This window comes from Oncorhynchus masou, chromosome 21 (assembly GCF_036934945.1).
Source record: "Oncorhynchus masou masou isolate Uvic2021 chromosome 21, UVic_Omas_1.1, whole genome shotgun sequence".
Taxonomy (NCBI): Eukaryota; Metazoa; Chordata; class Actinopteri; order Salmoniformes; family Salmonidae; genus Oncorhynchus; species Oncorhynchus masou.
In genome coordinates this window covers 54093714-54114661 of record NC_088232.1, presented here as the reverse complement: position 1 = coordinate 54114661, position 20948 = coordinate 54093714, and the positions used below count along the sequence as shown (strand labels likewise).

Here is a 20948-nt window from a genome sequence, read left to right as displayed (position 1 = left end):
AGTGCACTATATAGGGTCTGATCTAAAGTAGTGCACTATATTGGGCCCTGGTCAAAAGTAAATTAGTGCACTACGCCCTGGTCTAAAGTAGTGCACTACACTCCTGGTCTAAAATAGGGTAGTGCCCTGACGGTCAAAGGTCCTGGTCCTAAAGTAGTGCACTGACGCCCTGGTCCACCCCTAGGAGAACCCAGTAGTCCTCTGCCTACCCCAGCCACTCTTCAGGTGCCTGGGGAATGTACAGTATAGCACTATGCCCTGGTCTAAAGTAGAGACACTACAGCCCCAATGGTCTAAAGTAGTGCACTATATAGGGCCCTGGTCTAAAGTAGTGCATTATATAGGGTCCTGGTCTAAAGTAGTGCACTATATTGGGAATAGGGCTCTGCTCTAAAGTAGTGATATAGACCAGCATATACATTACAGGGAATGATATAGGGAGACAATCATAGTCAAAAATGATATAGACCACATGAGTACATAGATACAGAGAATAGGGCTCTGGTCTAAAGTAGGGGCACTGATATAGACCAGCATGAGACAATAGGGCTCTGATCAATGAGACAATACATAGATACAGGCCAGCCAATGATAGAGAATAGACAATACATAGTGCCAGACAATTGGTACACAACCAAATATAGACCAGCAGGAGTGACAACAGGTCAAATACAGGTCCAGCATGAGACAATACATAGATACAGGCCAGCCAATGATCCATCATGGACAATACATGTCCACCAATGAAAGACCAGCATGAGATCTAGAATGCCAGACAATGAGTCTCAATCTCTACAGATCCACCAGCATGAGACAATCCATAGAACCCAGTCAATGAGACAATACGTAGATACAGGCCAGCCCCAATACATAGAGCCACTCTTCAGATGCCTGGGGAGTATGGACAGAGATATAGACCAGCATGAGTCAATACATAGATACAGGCCAGCCAATGAGACAATACGTAGATACAGGCCAGCCAATGAGACAATGAGACAATAGATACAGGCCAGCCAATGATATATACCAGCATGAGTCAATACATAGATACAGGCCAGCCAATGAGACAATGAGACAATAGATACAGGCCAGCCAATGAGACAAGCATAGATACAGGCCAGACAATGATATAGACCAGCATGAGTCAATACATAGATACAGGCCAGCCAATGAGAGACAATACGATACAGATACAGGCCAGACAATGATATAGACCAGCATGAGTCAATACATAGATACAGGCCAGCCAATGAGACAATACATAGATACAGGCCAGCCAATGATATAGACCAGCAGGAGTCAATACATAGATACAGGCCAGCCAATGAGACAATACATAGATACAGGCCAGACAATGATATAGACCAGCATGAGACAATACATAGATACAGGCCAGCCAATGATATAGACCAGCATGAGACAATACATAGATACAGGCCAGCCAATGATATAGACCAGCATGAGACAATACATAGATACAGGCCAGCCAATGATATAGACCAGCATGAGACAATACATAGATACAGGCCAGCCAATGATATATATATACACAGAAGAGTGAATTCAGAGACAAAATGCAGGGAAAGACAGCACAGTTAAATGCTTCTGGGAATGCACCAATACTCCCTAACCTAAATCACACATTATCCGATAATCTTAATCATGACATTATGTCACTGCAGGACGCTGATGGAAAGTTTACAGCATGTCGCTTTCATGCTGAGAGTTGGGTCCTAACCAGGTCAAAGGGACACGAACCCATGCCAGTCCCAAAAGCCAAGTATGACTGCTGGATCAAAGGGACACGAACCCATGCCTGTCCCAAAAGCCAAGTATGACTGCTGGATCAAAGGGACCCAAAAGCCAAGTAACCCATGCCAGTCATGACATCACTGTGTTCTCTGAACAATAACACTTCCTGTATCTCCAGCACTGGGTCTGGAGCTGAGCACCACTATCTCACAAATACATGTGACCCTCCCAAACGTTTAAGCCAGCTGCATCACCCAAAAAGCTGCCTGCTACTCTCCGTTTATCATATATGCATAGTCACTTTAACGAAACATTCATGTACATACTACCTCAATTGGCCCGACCAACCAGTGATCCCGCACATTGGCTAACCGGGCTATCTGCGTTGTGTCCCACCACCCGCCAACCCCTCGTTTACGCTACTGCTACTCTCTGTTCATCATATATGCATAGTCACTTTAACCATATCTACATGTACATACCACCTCAATCAGCCTGACTAACCAGTGTCTGTATGTAGCCTCACTACTGTATGTAGCCTCTCTACTGTATATAGCCTCCCTACTGTATATAGCCTGTCTACTATATAGCCTGTCTACTGTATATAGCCTCCCTACTGTATATAGCCTCCCTACTGTATATAGCCTGTCTACTGTATATAGCCTCGCTACTGTATATAGCCTCACTACTGTATATAGCCTCACTACTGTATATAGCCTCTCTACTACTGTATATAGCCTCACTACTGAATATAGCCTCTCTACTGTATATAGCCTCTCTACTGTATATAGACTCGCTACTGTATATAGCCCCTCCACTGTATATAGCCTCACTACTGTATATAGCCTCTCTACTGTATATAGCCTGTCTACTGTATATAGCCTCTCTACTGTATATAGCCTCTCTACTGTATATAGCCTCTCTACTGTATATAGCCTCTCTACTGTATATAGCCTCTCTATATAGCCTGTCTACTGTATATAGCCTCTACTGTATATAGCCTCTCTAGTGTATATAGCCTCTACTGTATATAGCCTCTCTATATAGCCTCTCTACTGTATATAGCCTCTCTACTGTATATAGCCTCTACTGTATATAGCCTCTACTGTATATAGCCTGTCTACTGTATATAGCCTCTCTACTGTATATAGCCCCTCTACTGTATATAGCCTCTCTACTGTATATAGCCTCACAACTGTAAATAGCCTCTCTACTGTATATAGCCTGTCTACTGTATATAGCCTGTCTACTGTATATAGCCTGTCTACTCTGTATATAGCCTCACTACTGTATATAGCCTGTCTACTGTATATAGCCTGTCTACTGTATATAGCCTCACTACTGTATATAGCCTGTCTACTGTATATAGCTTCTCTACTGTATATAGCCTCTCTACTGTATAGAGCCTCTACTGTATATAGCCTCTACTGTATATAGCCTCTCTACTGTATATAGCCTCTCTACTCTGTATATAGACTGTCTACTGTATATGGCTCTCTACTGTATGTAGCCTCTCTATATAGCCTGTCTACTGTATATAGCCTGTCTACTGTATATAGCCTCGCTACTGTATATAGCCTCTCTACTGTATATAGCCTCTCTACTGTATATAGCCTCTCTACTGTATATAGCCTCACAACTGTAAATAGCCTCTCTACTGTATATAGCCTGTCTACTGTATATAGCCGCTCTACTGTATATAGCCTGTCTACTCTGTATATAGCCTCACTACTGTATATAGCCTCCCTACTGTATATAGCCTCACTACTGTATATAGCCTGTCTACTGTATGTAGCCTCTCTACTGTATATAGCCTGTCTACTGTATATAGCCTCACTACTGTATATAGCCTCACTACTGTATATAGCCTCACTACTGTATATAGCTTCTCTACTGTATATAGCCTCACTACTGTATATAGCCTCCCTACTGTATATAGCCTCACTACTGTATATAGCCTCCCTACTGTATATAGCCTCTCTACTGTATATAGCCTCTCTACTGTATATAGCCTCGCTACTGTATATAGTCTCGCTACTGTATATAGCCTCTCTACTGTATATAGCCTCACTACTGTATATAGCCTCTCTACTGTATATAACCTCTCTACTCTAAGTAGCCTCTATACTGTATATAGCCTCTCTACTGTATATAGCCTCCTACTGTATATAGCCTCGCTACTGTATATAGCCTCTCTACTGTATATAGCCTCTCTACTGTATATAGCCCCTCTACTGTATATAGCCTCCCTACTGTATATAGACTCGCTACTGTATATAGCCTCGCTACTGTATATAGCCTCTCTACTGTATATAGCCTCACTACTGTATATAGCCTCTCTACTCTACTCTGTATAGCCTCTCTACTGTATAGAGCCTCTCTGCTGTATATAGCCCCTCTACTGTATTTAGCCTCCCTACTGTATATAGCCTCGCTACTGTATATAGCCTCACTACTGTATATAGCCTCTCTACTGTATATAGCCCCTCTACTGTATATAGCCCCTCTACTGTATATAGCTTCTACTGTATTTAGCCTCCCTACTGTATATAGACTCGCTACTGTATATAGACTCGCTACTGTATATAGCCTCACTACTGTATATAGCCTCTACATTTACTTTAAGTCATATATAGCCCCTCTACTGTATATAGCCACTTTACAATAGTGCATCTAAATCATTAAGGGGGAGGGGGGGGTGAGAAGGATTACTTATCCTACTGTATATTGAGAGGTGGGGTTTCTACTGTATATAGTCTATAGCCTCTCTACTGTATAGAGCCTCTCTACTGTATATGGCTCTCTACTGTATAGAGCCTCTCTACTGTATAGAGCCTCTCTACTGTATATAGCCTGTATTTTTACTGTTGTTTTATTTCTTTACTTTCCTATTGTTCACCTAATACACCTTTTTTTCACAATTGGTTAGAGTTGTATTATTTCACTGTAAGGTCTACACACCTGTTGTATTCAGCATTTCACTGTAAGGTCTATGACACCTGTTGTATTCAGCATTTCACTGTAAGGTCTACTACACCTGTTGTATTCAGCATTTCACTGTAAGGTCTACTACACCTGTTGTATTCAGCATTTCACTGTGAGGTCTACTACACCTGTTGTATTCAGCATTTCACTGTAAGGTCTACTACACCTGTTGTATTCAGCGCACGTGACAAATTAACTTTGAGTTGATTTGATCATTTGGCGGCGTGGGTGGAGACATTTCAACCTGGAGTGAGGTTACCAATCCCCATCATTTACACAAGCATGACCTTTGAACTCACCTGGCTGTACATGTAACGCAGCATGAAGTCCATGAGGAATGACTTGCCCTTGCGGAACGCCCCAGCCACAGATATGGCCACTACTTCCCTGTTCTGGACCTCTTCGGCCAATAGGATCCGGCTCAGCGCCGCCTCGTCCAGCTCGAAGGTGTGGTCGTCCTTGACAACCAGCACCTGGATGGGCCGCGCACTTCCATCAGGCTCCTCCTCCTCCGAGCTCCAGTCGTAGGTGGCTTTGTCTGTGAAGGACCCTGTCACATGATGTGGGATGTCACATGATGTGGGATGTCACATGATGGGGGATGTCACATGATGGGGGATGTCACATGATGGGGAGGGAATGTAAACATGAAAGAATGTTGCACATCCTATGTTTGTAACGTTCCCAAGTGCAGCTGTCCATTCCCTGTGTAATGAACAACTCTTGACCAGAGCCCGACTGACTGTATGTGGTGCCATTTAGGATGCTCTGTGCCCTGTCACACCATGATCTGCTTCACCTGTCTTTGTGATTGTCTCCACCCAACTCCAGGTATTGCCCATCTTCCCCAGTATCCCCTGTGTATTTATACCTGTGTTCTCTGTTTGTCTGTTGCCAGTTCTTCTTGTTTGTCAAGTCAACCCGCGGGTTTGTCTCAACGCCTGCTGCTCCCGAGTCTCATGGTTTTGAGCCTTGCCTGTCCTGGTCTTGAGCCCGCTTGCCTGACCACTCTGCCTGCCCCTGAGCCTGGCTGCCGTCCTGCACCTTTCCCCCCACTACTCTAGTTATCGACCCCTACCTGCCTTGACCTGTCGTTTTCCTGCCCTGTTGCCATAATAAACATTGTTACTCTGACACAGACTCCATCTGGGTCTCACCTTCAAAACCTGATAGTGCCCTGCAGGAAAATGGATGTCATTTCTGACACAACTGCACACTCTATAATACCCCCAGTTATCGATTGACCAATCAACATTAGGCACCCAATGCCTTCCTCTGAGGTATAGGGGAAATGGGGAAACACTTTATATCCTATAAACAGAGAAAGAAGAAGCAGCAAAGAGGTAGCCATCAAAAGCTTTACAAAATTGATCAATTTGATACTAATTTTATTTTAACTGATTTACAGCAGGAAACTCTACCCAAACAATAGACCATTCACAGTATACTGTGTGCGAATGTAATTAAAATACGGAAATGACCCCTTTTAGTAATGACAGGACGTGTTAGAGGCTTGTTAATACCATACTAGCTGTCTATCCAGTGTGGTTAACACATCGATATCATCTCAGCCCGTATAGTTTGTTTCCCAAAAGGCTCCCTCTTCCTTACCATCGTACACTACATTTGACCAGAGCCCCATGTGCCTTCGTCACAAGTAGTGTACTAAAGAGGGAATATAGTGCTATTTGGGATGAGAGAGAGAGAGAGAGAGAGAGAGAGAGGAGAGGAGAGGCAGGCAGGCAGGAGAGGCAGAGAGAGGCAGGCAGGCAGGCAGACAGACAGACAGACAGACAGACAGACAGACAGACAGACAGACAGACAGACAGAGACTCTTTCCTTTCCGGGAAGACAGTGACTCAGTCTGCCTACAATCTGCCTGCCTCTCCAGAGGCCTGGTGGTTATGTAGGCTGCAAAATCCTAGCTCGTCTAGTGTACTAACAGGGAGAAGACTGAGGGACATAGAGTCACGGTGTTGGTGGCTGTCCATCGGTGTGTGGGTGGTTGACAATAGCCAATATTTCATCATGTTCCTTCCTCGAAGTAATGTCTTGGGTTAGCATGAACAGGTAAGCTGGCTGCTAACACAGAGAAGTGTTGATAGATAGAACTCTCTCTCTCTGACAACAATCTCAGGATATCATCAAGCATGAACAGGTTAGCTGGCTGCTAACACAGAGAAGTGTTGATAGATAGAACTCTCTCTCTCTGACAACAATCTCAGGATATCATCAAGCATGAACAGGTTAGCTGGCTGCTAACACAGAGAAGTGTTGATAGATAGAACTACAACAATCAGATATCATCAAGAAGTGTGGCTGCTAACACAGAGAAGTGTTGATAGATAGAACTCTCTCTCTCTGACAACAATCTCAGGATATCATCAACCACTCCAAGCTCTAATTCTGCATTTGTAAGATCAGATGACGTGAGAGATGAGAGATTTGTATGACATAACAAACATAGTGAAGTGTGTCCCGAATGGCACCCTATTCCCTATGAAGTGCACTACATGACATACTAGCCCTATGGACCCTGGTCAAAAAGTAGTGCATTACATTACATACTAGCCCTATGGACCCTGGTCAAAAAGTAGCGCACTACATTACATACTAGCCCTATGGACCCTGGTCAAAAAGTAGTGCACTACATTACATACTAGCCCTATGGACCCTGGTCAAAAAGTAGTGCACTACATTACATACTAGCCCTATGGACCCTGGTCAAAAAGTAGTGCACTACATTACATACTAGCCCTATGGACCCTGGTCAAAAAGTAGTGCACTACATTACATACTAGCCCTATGGTCCCTGGTCAAAAAGTAGTGCACTACATTACATACTAGCCCTATGGACCCTGGTCAAAAAGTAGTGCACTACATTACATACTAGCCCTATGGATCCTGGTCAAAAAGTAGTGCACTACATTACATACTAGCCCTATGGTCCCTGGTCAAAAAGTAGTGCACTACATTACATACTAGCCCTATGGACCCTGGTCAAAAAGTAGTGCACTACATTACATACTAGCCCTATGGACCCTGGTCAAAAAGTAGTGCACTACATTACATACTAGCCCTATGGACCCTGGTCAAAAAGTAGTGCACTACATTACATACTAGCCCTATGGTCCCTGGTCAAAAAGTAGTGCACTACATTACATACTAGCCCTATGGACCCTGGTCAAAAAGTAGTGCACTACATTACATACTAGCCCTATGGACCCTGGTCAAAAAGTAGTGCACTACATTACATACTAGCCCTATGACCCTGGTCAAAAAGTAGTGCACTACATTACATACTAGCCCTATGGACCCTGGTCAAAAAGTAGTGCACTACATTACATACTAGCCCTATGGACCCTGGTCAAAAAGTAGTGCACTACATTACATACTAGCCCTATGGACCCTGGTCAAAAAGTAGTGCACTACATTACATACTAGCCCTATGGACCCTGGTCAAAAAGTAGTGCACTACATTACATACTAGCCCTATGGACCCTGGTCAAAAAGTAGTGCACTACATTACATACTAGCCCTATGGTCCCTGGTCAAAAAGTAGTGCACTACATTACATACTAGCCCTATGGACCCTGGTCAAAAAGTAGAGCACTACATTACATACTAGCCCTATGGACCCTGGTCAAAAAGTAGTGCACTACATTACATACTAGCCCTATGGACCCTGGTCAAAAAGTAGTGCACTACATTACATACTAGCCCTATGGACCCTGGTCAAAAAGTAGAGCACTACATTACATACTAGCCCTATGGACCCTGGTCAAAAAGTAGTGCACTACATTACATACTAGCCCTATGGACCCTGGTCAAAAAGTAGTGCACTACATTAAATACTAGCCCTATGGACCCTGGTCAAAAAGTAGTGCGCTACATCGGGAACAAGGTGCCAAACCCAACCTCCAGATGAGCTGCTCCTTGTCCTTCTTGTTTCAGCGCAGCCTCAGGCATCAGTCGAGCCAGAGTCTAGGTCTACTCTACGGTAAATGTAACTCGGTCCATGCTCATGGTTCCTCAGTTCTCTCGGATAATAAGCAATAGCATTTCATACCACCCTACGGTTTCCAACCCAGTCTTTTTAGCTATCATGATATGCTACATTATACCTGGGCAGCTCTTAGTCAGTCTAATGACGATGGTTATAACAAGCTCGTTTTTACTATGTGATAACAGACCCAAATGATGTGGCAAAATTGGTGTTTATCAAACAGATATGAGAAAAACATCAATATAAAAAACCAAAGATATACATGTCGATGGCTGTGAGTGAAATGTAACGGTAAGGACGATGTCATCTGTTTGCTTCAGGTCCACCCGTATCCCCTATCGCCTGTAGCATCGCCTTGACAGGTAATTTCATTATCCAATACTGGTTAATTCTAGAGTTGTGTTTGTACTGCTGCCGTTCGTTATTCTATGCCAGAATAATTCCAAAGGGTGCGTGGATCGGGATGCTTAGACAGACACTGCACTGGCCTGTAGAGTGAATATAGTAGACGCTTGGCTTGGGTTTATATTAGTTTATCAGTGGGACTTGGTTGGGTCTGGTCCAGGCCAGCGTTTCCGCTGTGGTTGAGAATTGAATAGATATATAATAACGATGTGTTCGGAGAACAACATGCAAACATGGCAACGACTGCTACATCATGATTCATACACAAACATCCATTCAGCGGCATTGCTGAGCCTCTCTGTAGCCTAGTGAACCGCTTATTATGCGGTCTGCAGATGACCAATTTAGTAGTCTTCATAATGATGAACCACTCACCCCAGCTGTCTCTGTCTTTACGGTTTCTCGCCATGGTGTTCCTTTCTGTTGACTGTATGTGCAATCCTAAACGGCTGTCATGGAGACACCGGAGCTATGGATGAGCCTATTAAATCCGACACGGAGGAGAAGGCTCATAAAGGGAGGATGCTGAAGCTGACGGGAGTTGGGTGTGCAGTATCTGTATCCGCCGCCAGTAGGTGCTGTTTCAATGGTTGTCGTTTTTGTGTGTGTGTGTGTGGGGGGGCGTTATAAAGATACTGCTAACTAAAAAAAAAACTATTTTTTTTTAAACAATATATATATACACTACCGTTCAAAAGTATTAGAACACCTGCTCATTCAAGGGTTTTTCTTTATTTGTACTATTTTCTACATAGAATAATAGTGAAGACATCAAAACTATGAAATAACGCATATGGAATCATGTAGTAACCGAAAAAGTGTTAAACAAATCAAAATACATTTTATATTTGAGATTCTTGATATAGCCACCCTTCGCTTTGATGACAGCTTTGCACACACTTGGCATTCTCTCAACCAGCTTCATGAGGTAGTCACATGGAATGCATTTCAATTAACAGGTGTAACTTCTTAAAAGTTCATTTTTGGAATTTCTTTCCTTCTTAATGCGTTTGAGCCAATCAGTTGTGTTGTGACAAGGTAGGTGGTATGCAGAAGATAGTCCTATTTGGTAACAGACCAAGTCAATATTATGGCAAGAACAGCTCATATAAACAAAGAGAAATGACAGTCCATCGTGACTTTAAAACATGAAGATCAGTCAATAACGGAACATTTCAGGAACTTTGAACATTTATTCAAGTGCAGTCGCAAAAACCATCAAGTGCTATGATGAAACTGGCTCTCATGAGGACCTCCACAGGAAAGGAAGACCCGGAGTTACCTCTGCTGCAGAGGATCAGTTCATTAGAGTTACCAGCCTCAGAAATTGCAGGCCAAATAAATGCTCCACAGAGTTCAAGTAACAGACACATCTCAACATCAACTGTTCAGAGGAGACTGTGTGAATCAGGTTTTCATGGTTGAATTGCTGCAAAGAAACCATGACACCAGTAAGGAGAAGAGACTTGCTTGGGTCAAGAAACACGAGTAATGGACATTAGACTGGTGGAAATCTGTCCTTTGGTCTGGAGTCCAAATTGGAGATTTTTGGTTCAAACCACTGTTTCCTTTGTGAGATGCGGTGTGGGTGAACGGATGATCTCTGCATGTGTATTTCCCACCGTGAAGCATGGAGGAGGAGGTGTTGTGGTGTGGGGGGTGCTTTGCTGGTGACACTGTCTGGGATTTATTTAGAATTCAAGGCACACTTAAACAGCATAGCTATCACAGCATTAGGCAGTGATACACCATCCCATCTGGTTTGGCCTTAGTGGGACAATAACTTGTTTTTCAACAGGACAATGACCCAACACACCTCCAGGCTGTGTAAGGGCTATTTGACCATGAAGGAGAGTGGAGTGCTGCATCAGATGACCTGGCCTCCACAATCACCCGACCTCAACCCCATTGAGATGGTTTGGATGAGTTGGACTGAATGAGGAGGTGTTCTAAAACTTTTGACCGGTAGTGTGTGTATATATATATATATATACAATATATATATGTTTAAATTATTGCAGAAGAAAACAGTAAACAATACACACAAGAAGTATACAAACAGACAATATATGCAACAAATTATACAAAGACCTTTTTTTTTATTTAACCTGGCAAGTCAGTTAAGAACAAATTCTTATTTTTAATGACAGCCTAGGAACAGTGGGTTAACTGCCTGTTCAGGGGCAGAACGACAGGTTTGTATCTTGTCAGCTCGGGGGTTTGAACTTGCAACCTTCCGGTTACTAGTCCAACGCTCTAACCACTAGGTTACCCTACCTCCTCTACACTCTAACCACTAGGTTACCCTACCTCCTCTACACTCTAACCACTAGGCTACCCTGCCGCCTCTACACTCTAACCACTAGGCTACCCTGCCGCCTCTACACTCTAACCACTAGGCTACCCTGCCGCCTCTACACTCTAACCACAAGGCTACCCTGCCGCCTCTACACTCTAACCACTAGGCTACCCTGCCGCCTCTACACTCTAACCACTAGGTTACCCTGCCGCCCCTCCACTCTAACCACTAGGCTACCCTGCCTTCTCTACACTCTAACCACTAGGCTACCCTGCCGCCTCTACACTCTAACCACTAGGTTACCCTGCCGCCCCTCCACTCTAACCACTAGGCTACCCTGCCTTCTCTACACTCTAACCACTAGGCTACACTGCCGCCTCTACACTCTAACCACTAGGCTACCCTGCCTTCTCTACACTCTAACCACTAGGTTACCCTGCCGCCTCTACACTCTAACCACTAGGTTACCCTGCCGCCTCTACACTCTAACCACTAGGCTACCCTGCCGCCTCTACACTCTAACCACTAGGTTACCCTGCCGCCTCTACACTCTAACCACTAGGCTACCCTGCCTTCTCTACACTCTAACCATTAGGTTACCCTGCCTTCTCTACACTCTAACCACTAGGTTACCCTGCCTCCTCTACACTCTAACCACTAGGCTACCCTGCCTTCTCTACACTCTAACCACTAGGTTACCCTGCCGCCTCTACCCTAGGTTACCCTGCCTTCCTTCTCTACACTCTAACCACTAGGCTACCCTGCCGCCTCTACACTCTAACCACTAGGTTACCCTGCCTTCTCTACACTCTAACCACTAGGCCTTCTCTACACTCCCATGGTTACCCTGCCTTCCTCTACACTCTAACCACTAGGCTAACCACTAGGCTACCCTGCCGCCTCTACCTAACCACTAGGCTACCCTGCTTCTCTACACTCTAACCACTAGGTTACCCTGCCGCCTCTACACTCTAACCACTAGGCTACCCTGCCGCCTCTACACTCTAACCAATAGGTTACCCTGCCGCCTCTACACTCTAACCACTAGGCTACCCTGCCGCCTCTACACTCTAACCACTAGGCTAAACCACTAGGCACCCTGCCGCCTCTACACTCTAACCACTAGGCTACCCTGCCACCTTACACTCTAACCACTAGGTTACCCTGCCACCCCTCCACTCTAACCACTAGGCTACCCTGCCGCCTCTACACTCTAACCACTAGGCTACCCTGCCACCTCTACACTCTAACCACTAGGTTACCCTGCCACCCTGCCGACCTTAGCGGATGCACACATGTGGATTGTTTTAAGAGCTTTCTTATTCGACAATTTTTGAATGGTCTTAATGTACTGCTAGAATTCCTTACAGAAAACACGGAAGAGTGGTTTTACATGAGTGAATTTACATATATGAATATTACCTTTCACATTAGCATAATTAGATTTATGAGGTAAAATTGTTTTTCTATATCCTTTTTATAGTTAAGGAAACCGAGCAGCACATTTTCCCATAAAAACAAAAGTCATCAAGAATGTTAACAATTATAAATCTATGAATATCTTTCCATAGTTTCTTTAAATGTAGACAATGCCAAAATAAATGCTCAACTGTTTCTGGATGCTCAACACAAAAACTACAGTTAATGTTAATGTCTTTTTTTTGTTGAGTTTCTTCAGGTAATGATTCACAGGGTCATATACTTATGGATCATTCTGAAAGAGACCTCTTTCACCTTGTTAATTAACAAGCAGGTGTTTGTGTGGTAATAAACATGCTTTTTTCCCCCAACAGATATTATTGACAAATGTATTCCAGTAAGTTGTGACATAGAGGTCTGGTTACACCTCTAAACAACATGAGAGTTCCAGATGGAATAGCATCAAAGACTATGGCGAACTCTCTAGGTGTAACAGGGATATTGTAACGAGATTTTTTTTAAATCCTCATAATTGTGTAACAATCCTTCTGCATTAAAAAGTTGACTCACCAGCAGGATATGATTATTAAACCAGTTCTTTAAAAATCAAGACTTGTTTCTCTACAAAACATCGTTATTGTTACATATGAAAATACCTACGCAGGTGAAAATTAGGTTTATATATTAACAACCACGCTAAGAATATTAGCCTATGAAAAGCAGATCATCTCCAAAAATGCAGTTGTACTGTAATTATGAAACGGTTAAATTTTTAATTGAAATGCACTGCAGATATGAGTGAAATTGTGTAAAGTAACTCCATCACACTGTATAAAGCTATGATAAATTTTTTGATATTTTTACTGAAAACAAGACAAGAATACCAAGTAATTTTTTGCAGTGTGACTCCATTAAATGTGTGTGTGTGTGTGTGTGTGTGTGTGTGTGTGTGTGTGTGTGTGTGTGTGTGTGTGTGTGTGTGTGTGTAGATTAAACATGAACGGGCCAAAACGGACATGGCAGCAGGTCAAAATCAAATACAAGAACATTCTGCAGAATGGTATGGTCCCTGACTAATATTTAACAAAGCACAAGCATATATTGTACCCAGAAGGTGCCTGCTCACACATTGTCTGTACTGTTTTAGCAGTGAAAAAGAATACCCACAGACAAGGCACGGGTGGTGGGTCACCAAAGGCTGACCTTACCCCAGCAGAGGACATGGCCTTGGAGCTAAATAAAGGCAGGCCCGTCTTAGAGGGGATCCCTGGGGGAAAGAGACGAGCATAGGTTCCTCCCAAGATGCCACCCGCTTCATTCAAGGTATGTCCTTCCATCTCTACATGGGATACAACCACATTCATATTGAATCAATTTGGACTGTCTGACTTTGGTTTACCTATTGCCTTGCAGTGTCTGGCAGCACTGTGTTCCTGTTAGAGCCACCAGCACAAGCACCAGACGATGCTGATCCAGTGAGTACTCCATCAAAGGCATACTGTAGGCCTGGCATGTCTTGTCTACTAGCTTCAATATGAATCCGATTAAATGTGATAGGGTGAAGGCCCCAGTGCAGCAGCAACAGCACATGATGGAGACGATGATGAGGAGGAGACCATCTCTCTGGATTCCAGAAGGCATGAGGTATCATGTTAAGACTGTGAAAGTACTATTTACTCTACAATGGTGAGGAGTCCTCATCAAAATCAAAAAATCTAATTTATTTTACAGGACCCAGATGCTATACAGTGGGAAAACCAGCCTGGCAACATAGTGCGTATTAATAAAAGGACACCACATCCTGCCAAATTCCAGCTGCGCTAATTGTATTGTGTTCACAGAGCTCACAAGCTATCAGAAAGTTGTATGGCAACCACCTCCGGCGCCAAATAGAACTGGCAGACATAGACATTCAGTACAAGAAGAAAAAGATGGAAAATCTTGCACTGGAGTCCGAAATAAAAAAGAGGACAATTAGGAAACTGGACCTTGAAATAAAAAAACTTGAGAGGGAGGTGAGATATGCCTTCAATGTACACTGTATGCTAACTGTAACACAAATGTATTAATCATTATTTTTCTTTCCTCCCCAGCTCCAAGAAGATGACACAGCTCAAAATAAAAATTAGGTATATTCTCGTAAAGTCAAGTGAGCCATGACATATGAGCTCTTATTGTGAGCACACAGGACGGTGGCATCTTTCTAAGGTTTTTTTTATTTTCCCAGCAATCAGTACAACCAAGTCATCGTTATAAGGCATCGCCCTCTTTAGCCCACCCCCCCAGCACCAGGTGTGGCCACTAGCCTATATGAAGGCCCAAAATTGTGTGTTCCTTTCTGCTCTGACAATGGCATGCCCATTCGTGCGAGATGTGGTGGATGAAGAAGCACTTGTGCTGAGGAGAGCCTTCAGGCGAGAAAGGGTCTTCAGGGACCGGTTGGACCCACTGGCCTTCCCTGATGACCATCTATATGAAAGATACAGGTTTTCTGCAGATGGCATCAGGTATCTATGCAGACTACTGGGTCCCAGGATTAAGCACCGCACTGCACGGAGCCATGCACTGAGTGTGGAGCAAATGGTTTGTGTGGCCTTGCGCTTTTTTGCTAGTGGAGCCTTCCTGTACTCAGTGGGGGATGCAGAACAGCTGAACAAGGCCACAATTTGCCGCACAATAAGGAGTGTGTGTCTGGCTATCAAAGCATTAGCAGATGTCTTCATCTCCTTCCCTGGCCACAGAAGACTCTGTGACATCAAAGAGGAGTTCTATAGGATTGCAGGTAAGAGGATCTACAAATTACAGGACAACTGTTAACACATAGTAGGATACTCATTACTTTGTGTGACAGGTTTCCCCAATGTCATTGGTGCAGTGGACTGCACACACATAAGGATAAAAGCCCCCTCAGGTGCCCATGAGGCCGATTTTGTGAATAGGAAATCCTTTCACAGCATTAATGTTCAGGTGAACATAACTTTTTGATATTGTCCATTGACGAACACTCTGCATTGCCAGTGATGTGCATTGATTGGTGTAATATTCCTCATCTTATGATTTCAGATGGTCTGCAATGCTGACTGTGTGATCAGCAATGTTGTGGCAAAATGGCCTGGCTCAGTCCATGACTCCAGAATCTTTCGGGCCTCTGAAATCTATCAGTGCCTATCACAAGGTAAGCCACACAACCCCTATTTATAACCATCATGGCTGTGTCAAGAATATCACTGTGTTTATGAGGTAGTAATGATGAGATTTTGTGTTGACAGGTGAATTCTCTGGTGTGTTGCTGGGAGACAGGGGTATGGCTGCCAGCCTTTTCTCCTGACACCTTTCACAGACCCCCAGGAAGCACAGCAGGCCTACAACCATGCCCATGCCAGGACCAGGGCCAGAGTTGAAATGACCTTTGGCCTCCTGAAGGCACGCTTTCACTGCCTTCACAAATTAAGGGTCAGCCCTGTTAGGGCATGTGATATTACTGTGGCTTGTGCTGTCCTCCACAATGTGGCCTGCCTGAGGAAGGAGAGGGCCCCCAGAGTGCCACCAGCCATGGACTGGGACAATCCGGCAATCTTCACTGATGACGACAGTGGTCGGCTGCTGAGGGACCAATATGTGTTGAATTATTTTAGTTAGTATGTGTGCTTTCAATTTTGGTTAAATATGTCCTGCGGTGGCAGAGGAATTTGGGTTTTTTTGGGTTCGTTTTTTGACGAATTTGGCCTCTTATGATGTTTGTGCGGTATACTGTGTGTAATACAAGGCTGCAGGGAGGCTACTGCATCCATTCATTTGTCTGTTCAGTTGATGTGTATGGATTTGTCCTGCATTTATTTTAGTGTGCAGACATGCAGGGTGTGTTATATACAGACCTTTGAATGTGTATGTATCATTTTGTATAATATGCTTGGATTCTGTGCTTTCCATCTTGTAGAGTCACTGTGACTTCAGTTTCGAAAGGAGCTGATGGTTTACCTGCTTTGTTTTGTCCTTATTCAATAAAGGAACATAATGTTACACATTGTGTTTTTATATTCATATGGAATGTGTATTTGTTTATATGACAGAGTACTAGGGCCACACTGAAGAAAAAGGATAAAGTCATACATTTATGAGGCTGGTTCTTTCTGCAGAAAAGCTACATATTGTTTTTACAGTTTTGATACTTATGACAATGTGATACTTAATATTCTGGCACATCAGCATGTCTTTGTTTATGAAACCATACTGAAGTACAATTTCACGAAATGCCCCACATCTGTCATTTTAACAACTGTCCTCCTTTAAAACAACTGGTTACAATATTATGACTTGTGTTTTTTTCCCTCTGTGGCCCTAATATTCTATCATTTTATATATAGCCTTATAGTCTATGGGAAACTGTAAATTATCTAATGATAGCAACATCATCTAAAAATCATTTTTTATCCAAAATCATTGAAATTAATTCACAAACGTTTAAATAATAACAGTGGGTCTAGTTATATGTGATAACAATGTATAGTGAGCAGTGAAATAACTATTGGTTTCCATTTGTGGTGACTGCTGACTGACATTAGGGATGAGATTAAATAGATCCTGGAATTTAGCCTGGTCTGGAGCAGGCTAGCTCCACAGAATAAATCTCCATGGTAATTTATACCATAACATATCCTCCTGCCCCCTATCCATCTTTAGTGCAACCGGATTACAGATCAATTGAGCCAGGATCACCAAGATATCCTGGCTTAATCCCTTATCCTAGTTTTGTGCAACAGGCCCCAGGTAGGGCTGTGGTCTGGGTTTCCCCACTGGTTTTGTGTATTGGTCTATTTTCATCTTTATTAAAGATGTATCAAAAATAACCACGCTGCATTTTGGTCTGCCTCTCTTTCACCAGAAGAGAACCGTGACACTGAAAAGTATTATTCAAAGTAGGAAAATCAACAACAAAAAAATGTAGGCCACCATATTCATATGTGTTCATAACGACAGATTTCCTAATATGAAGTGTATGATTTTTCCAGATAAAGTTGAAAAGCATCTGGTCAACCGCTCTACCTATTTTATTGTGAAGATGTCGGGACTGGGCTGCGTGTAGGGACTGGGCTGCGTGTAGGGGACTGGGCTGTGTGTAGGGGACTGGGCTGTGTGTAGGGACTGGGCTGCATGTAGGGGACTGGGCTGTGTGTAGGGACTGGGCTGTATGTAGGGGACTGGGCTGTATGTGGGGACTGGGCTGTATGTAGGGGACTGGGCTGTATGTAGGGGACTGGGCTGTGTGTAGGGGACTGGGCTGTGTGTAGGGGACTGGGCTGTGTGTAGGGGACTGGGCTGTATGTAGGGGACTGGGCTGTGTGTAGGGACTGGGCTGTATGTCGGGACTGGGCTGCGTGTAGGGGACTGGGCTGCATGTAGGGGACTGGGCTGTGTGTAGGGGACTGGGCTGTGTGTAGGGGACTGGGCTGTGTGTAGGGGACTGGGCTGCATGTAGGGACTGGGCTGTGTGTAGGGACTGGGCTGTGTGTAGGGGACTGGGCTGTGTGTAGGGACTGGGCTGTGTGTAGGGACTGGGCTGTGTGTAGGGGACTGGGATGCATGTAGGGACTGGGCTGTGTGTAGGGACTGGGCTGTGTGTAGGGGACTGGGCTGCATGTAGGGACTGGGCTGTGTGTAGGGACTGGGCTGTATGTAGGGACTGGGCTGTGTGTAGGGACTGGGCTACATGTAGGGGACTGGGCTGTGTGTAGGGACTGGGCTGTGTGTAGGGGACTGGGCTGTATGTGGGGACTGGGCTGTGTGTAGGGACTGGGCTGCATGTATGGACTGGGCTGTATGTAGGGGACTGGGCTGCATGTAGGGACTGGGCTGTATGTAGGGGCTGGGCTGGGCTGTATGTAGGGACCGGGCTGTATGTAGGGACTGGGCTGCATGTATGGACTGGGCTGCATATAGGGACTGGGCTGTATGTAGGGGACTGGGCTGCATGTAGGGACTGGGCTGTATGTAGGGGACTGGGCTGTGTGTAGGGACTGGGCTGTATGTCGGGACTGGGCTGCGTGTAGGGGACTGGGCTGCATGTAGGGGACTGGGCTGTGTGTAGGGGACTGGGCTGTGTGTAGGGGACTGGGCTGTGTGTAGGGGACTGGGCTGCATGTAGGGACTGGGCTGTGTGTAGGGACTGGGCTGTGTGTAGGGGACTGGGCTGTGTGTAGGGACTGGGCTGTGTGTAGGGACTGGGCTGTGTGTAGGGGACTGGGATGCATGTAGGGACTGGGCTGTGTGTAGGGACTGGGCTGTGTGTAGGGGACAGGGCTGCATGTAGGGACTGGGCTGTGTGTAGGGACTGGGCTGTATGTAGGGACTGGGCTGTGTGTAGGGACTGGGCTACATGTAGGGGACTGGGCTGTGTGTAGGGACTGGGCTGTGTGTAGGGGACTGGGCTGTATGTGGGGACTGGGCTGTGTGTAGGGACTGGGCTGTGTGTAGGGGACTGGGCTGCATGTAGGGACTGGGCTGTGTGTAGGGACTGGGCTGTGTGTAGGGACTGGGCTGTGTGTAGGGGACTGGGCTGCATGTAGGGACTGGGCTGTGTGTAGGGACTGGGCTGTGTGTAGGGGACTGGGCTGCATGTAGGGACTGGGCTGTGTGTAGGGACTGGGCTGTATGTAGGGACTGGGCTGTGTGTAGGGACTGGGCTACATGTAGGGGACTGGGCTGTGTGTAGGGACTGGGCTGTGTGTAGGGGACTGGGCTGTGTGTAGGGGACTGGGCTGTATGTAGGGACTGGGCTGTGTGTAGGGGACTGGGCTGTATGTAGGGACTGGGCTGTGTGTCGGGACTGGGCTGTATGTAGGGGACTGGGCTGTATGTAGGGACTGGGCTGTGTGTAGGGGACTGGGCTGTGTGTAGGGGACTGGGCTGTATGTAGGGGACTGGGCTGTATGTAGGGACTGGTCTGTGTGTAGGGGACTGGGCTGTGTGTAGGGACTGGGCTGTGTTTAGGGGACTGGGCTGCATGTAGGGACTGGGCTGTGTGTAGGGACTGGGCTGTGTGTAGGGACTGGGCTACATGTAGGGGACTGGGCTGTGTGTAGGGTCTGGGCTGTGTGTAGGGGACTGGGCTGTATGTGGGGACTGGGCTGTGTGTAGGGACTGGGCTGTGTGTAGGGGACTGGGCTGCATGTAGGGACTGGGCTGTGTGTAGGGACTGGGCTGTGTGTAGGGACTGGGCTGAGTGTAGGGGACTGGGCTGCATGTAGGGACTGGGCTGTGTGTAGGGACTGGGCTGTGTGTAGGGGACTGGGCTGCATGTAGGGACTGGGCTGTGTGTAGGGACTGGGCTGTATGTAGGGACTGGGCTGTGTGTAGGGACTGGGCTGTGTGTAGGGACTGGGCTGTGTGTAGGGGACTGGGCTGTGTGTAGGGGACTGGGCTGTGTGTAGGGGACTGGGCTGTGTGTAGGGGACTGGGCTGTGTGTAGGGGACTGGGCTGTGTGTAGGGACTGGGCTGTGTGTAGGGGACTGGGCTGCATGTAGGGACTGGGCTGTGTGTAGGGACTGGGCTGTGTGTAGGGACTGGGCTGTGTGTAGGGACTGGGCTGTGTGTAGGGGACTGGGCTGCATGTAGGGACTGGGCTGTGTGTAGGGACTGGGCTGTGTGTACGGGACTGGGCTGCATGTAGGGACTGGGCTGTGTGTAGGGACTGGGCTGTATGTAGGGACTGGGCTGTGTGTAGGGACTGGGCTACATGTAGGGGACTGGGCTGTGTGTAGGGACTGGGCTGTGTGTAGGGGACTGGGCTGTGTGTAGGGGACTGGGCTGTGTGTAGGGGACTGGGCTGTGTGTAGGGGACTGGGCTACATGTAGGGGACTGGGCTGTATGTAGGGACTGGGCTGTGTGTAGGGACTGGGCTGTATGTAAGGGACTGGGCTGTGTGTAGGGGACTGGGCTGTGTGTAGGGGACTGGGCTGTGTGTATGGGACTGGGCTGTGTGTAGGGGACTGGGCTGCATAAGTAAGTCTGGAGATACCTTCAACTTTAGAAAGCAGTACTCGACCTTTCAAGGATAAATCCCTCTGCAACCAATAGTTGAACT

At 45.8% G+C, this 20948-nt stretch overlaps 1 protein-coding gene and 1 long non-coding RNA gene across 2 annotated transcripts; one reads left to right on the top strand and one right to left on the bottom strand.

Annotated features, from left to right (window-relative positions):
* Positions 1-5009: 5009 nt before the first annotated feature.
* On the bottom strand, positions 5010-9557 carry LOC135507541 (atlastin-1-like). The gene is made up of 2 exons (XM_064927049.1): positions 9524-9557; positions 5010-5287 (listed from the first exon to the last, which is right to left on the bottom strand). Exons 1-2 carry the CDS (start codon positions 9555-9557, stop codon positions 5010-5012), a joined length of 312 nt encoding a protein of 103 aa, XP_064783121.1.
* Positions 9558-14508: 4951 nt separating this feature from the next.
* LOC135507444 (uncharacterized) lies at positions 14509-16886 on the top strand. Its single transcript, XR_010450667.1, has 5 exons — positions 14509-14881; positions 14960-14995; positions 15094-15648; positions 15930-16041; positions 16136-16886. It is a non-coding gene; the product is annotated as an uncharacterized LOC135507444 (long non-coding RNA).
* Positions 16887-20948: the final 4062 nt, after the last annotated feature.

What these genes read in the sequence shown, in the direction of transcription:
- LOC135507541 (XM_064927049.1), bottom strand. Translation starts at nt 9,557, where the DNA reads ATGGCGAGAAACCGTAAAGACAGAGACAGCTGGG. An exon ending in TAAAGACAGAGACAGCTGGG is followed by an intron (nt 5,288 to 9,523) that starts GTGAGTGGTTCA and finishes ATCATGTGACAG; the next exon opens with GGTCCTTCACAGACAAAGCC.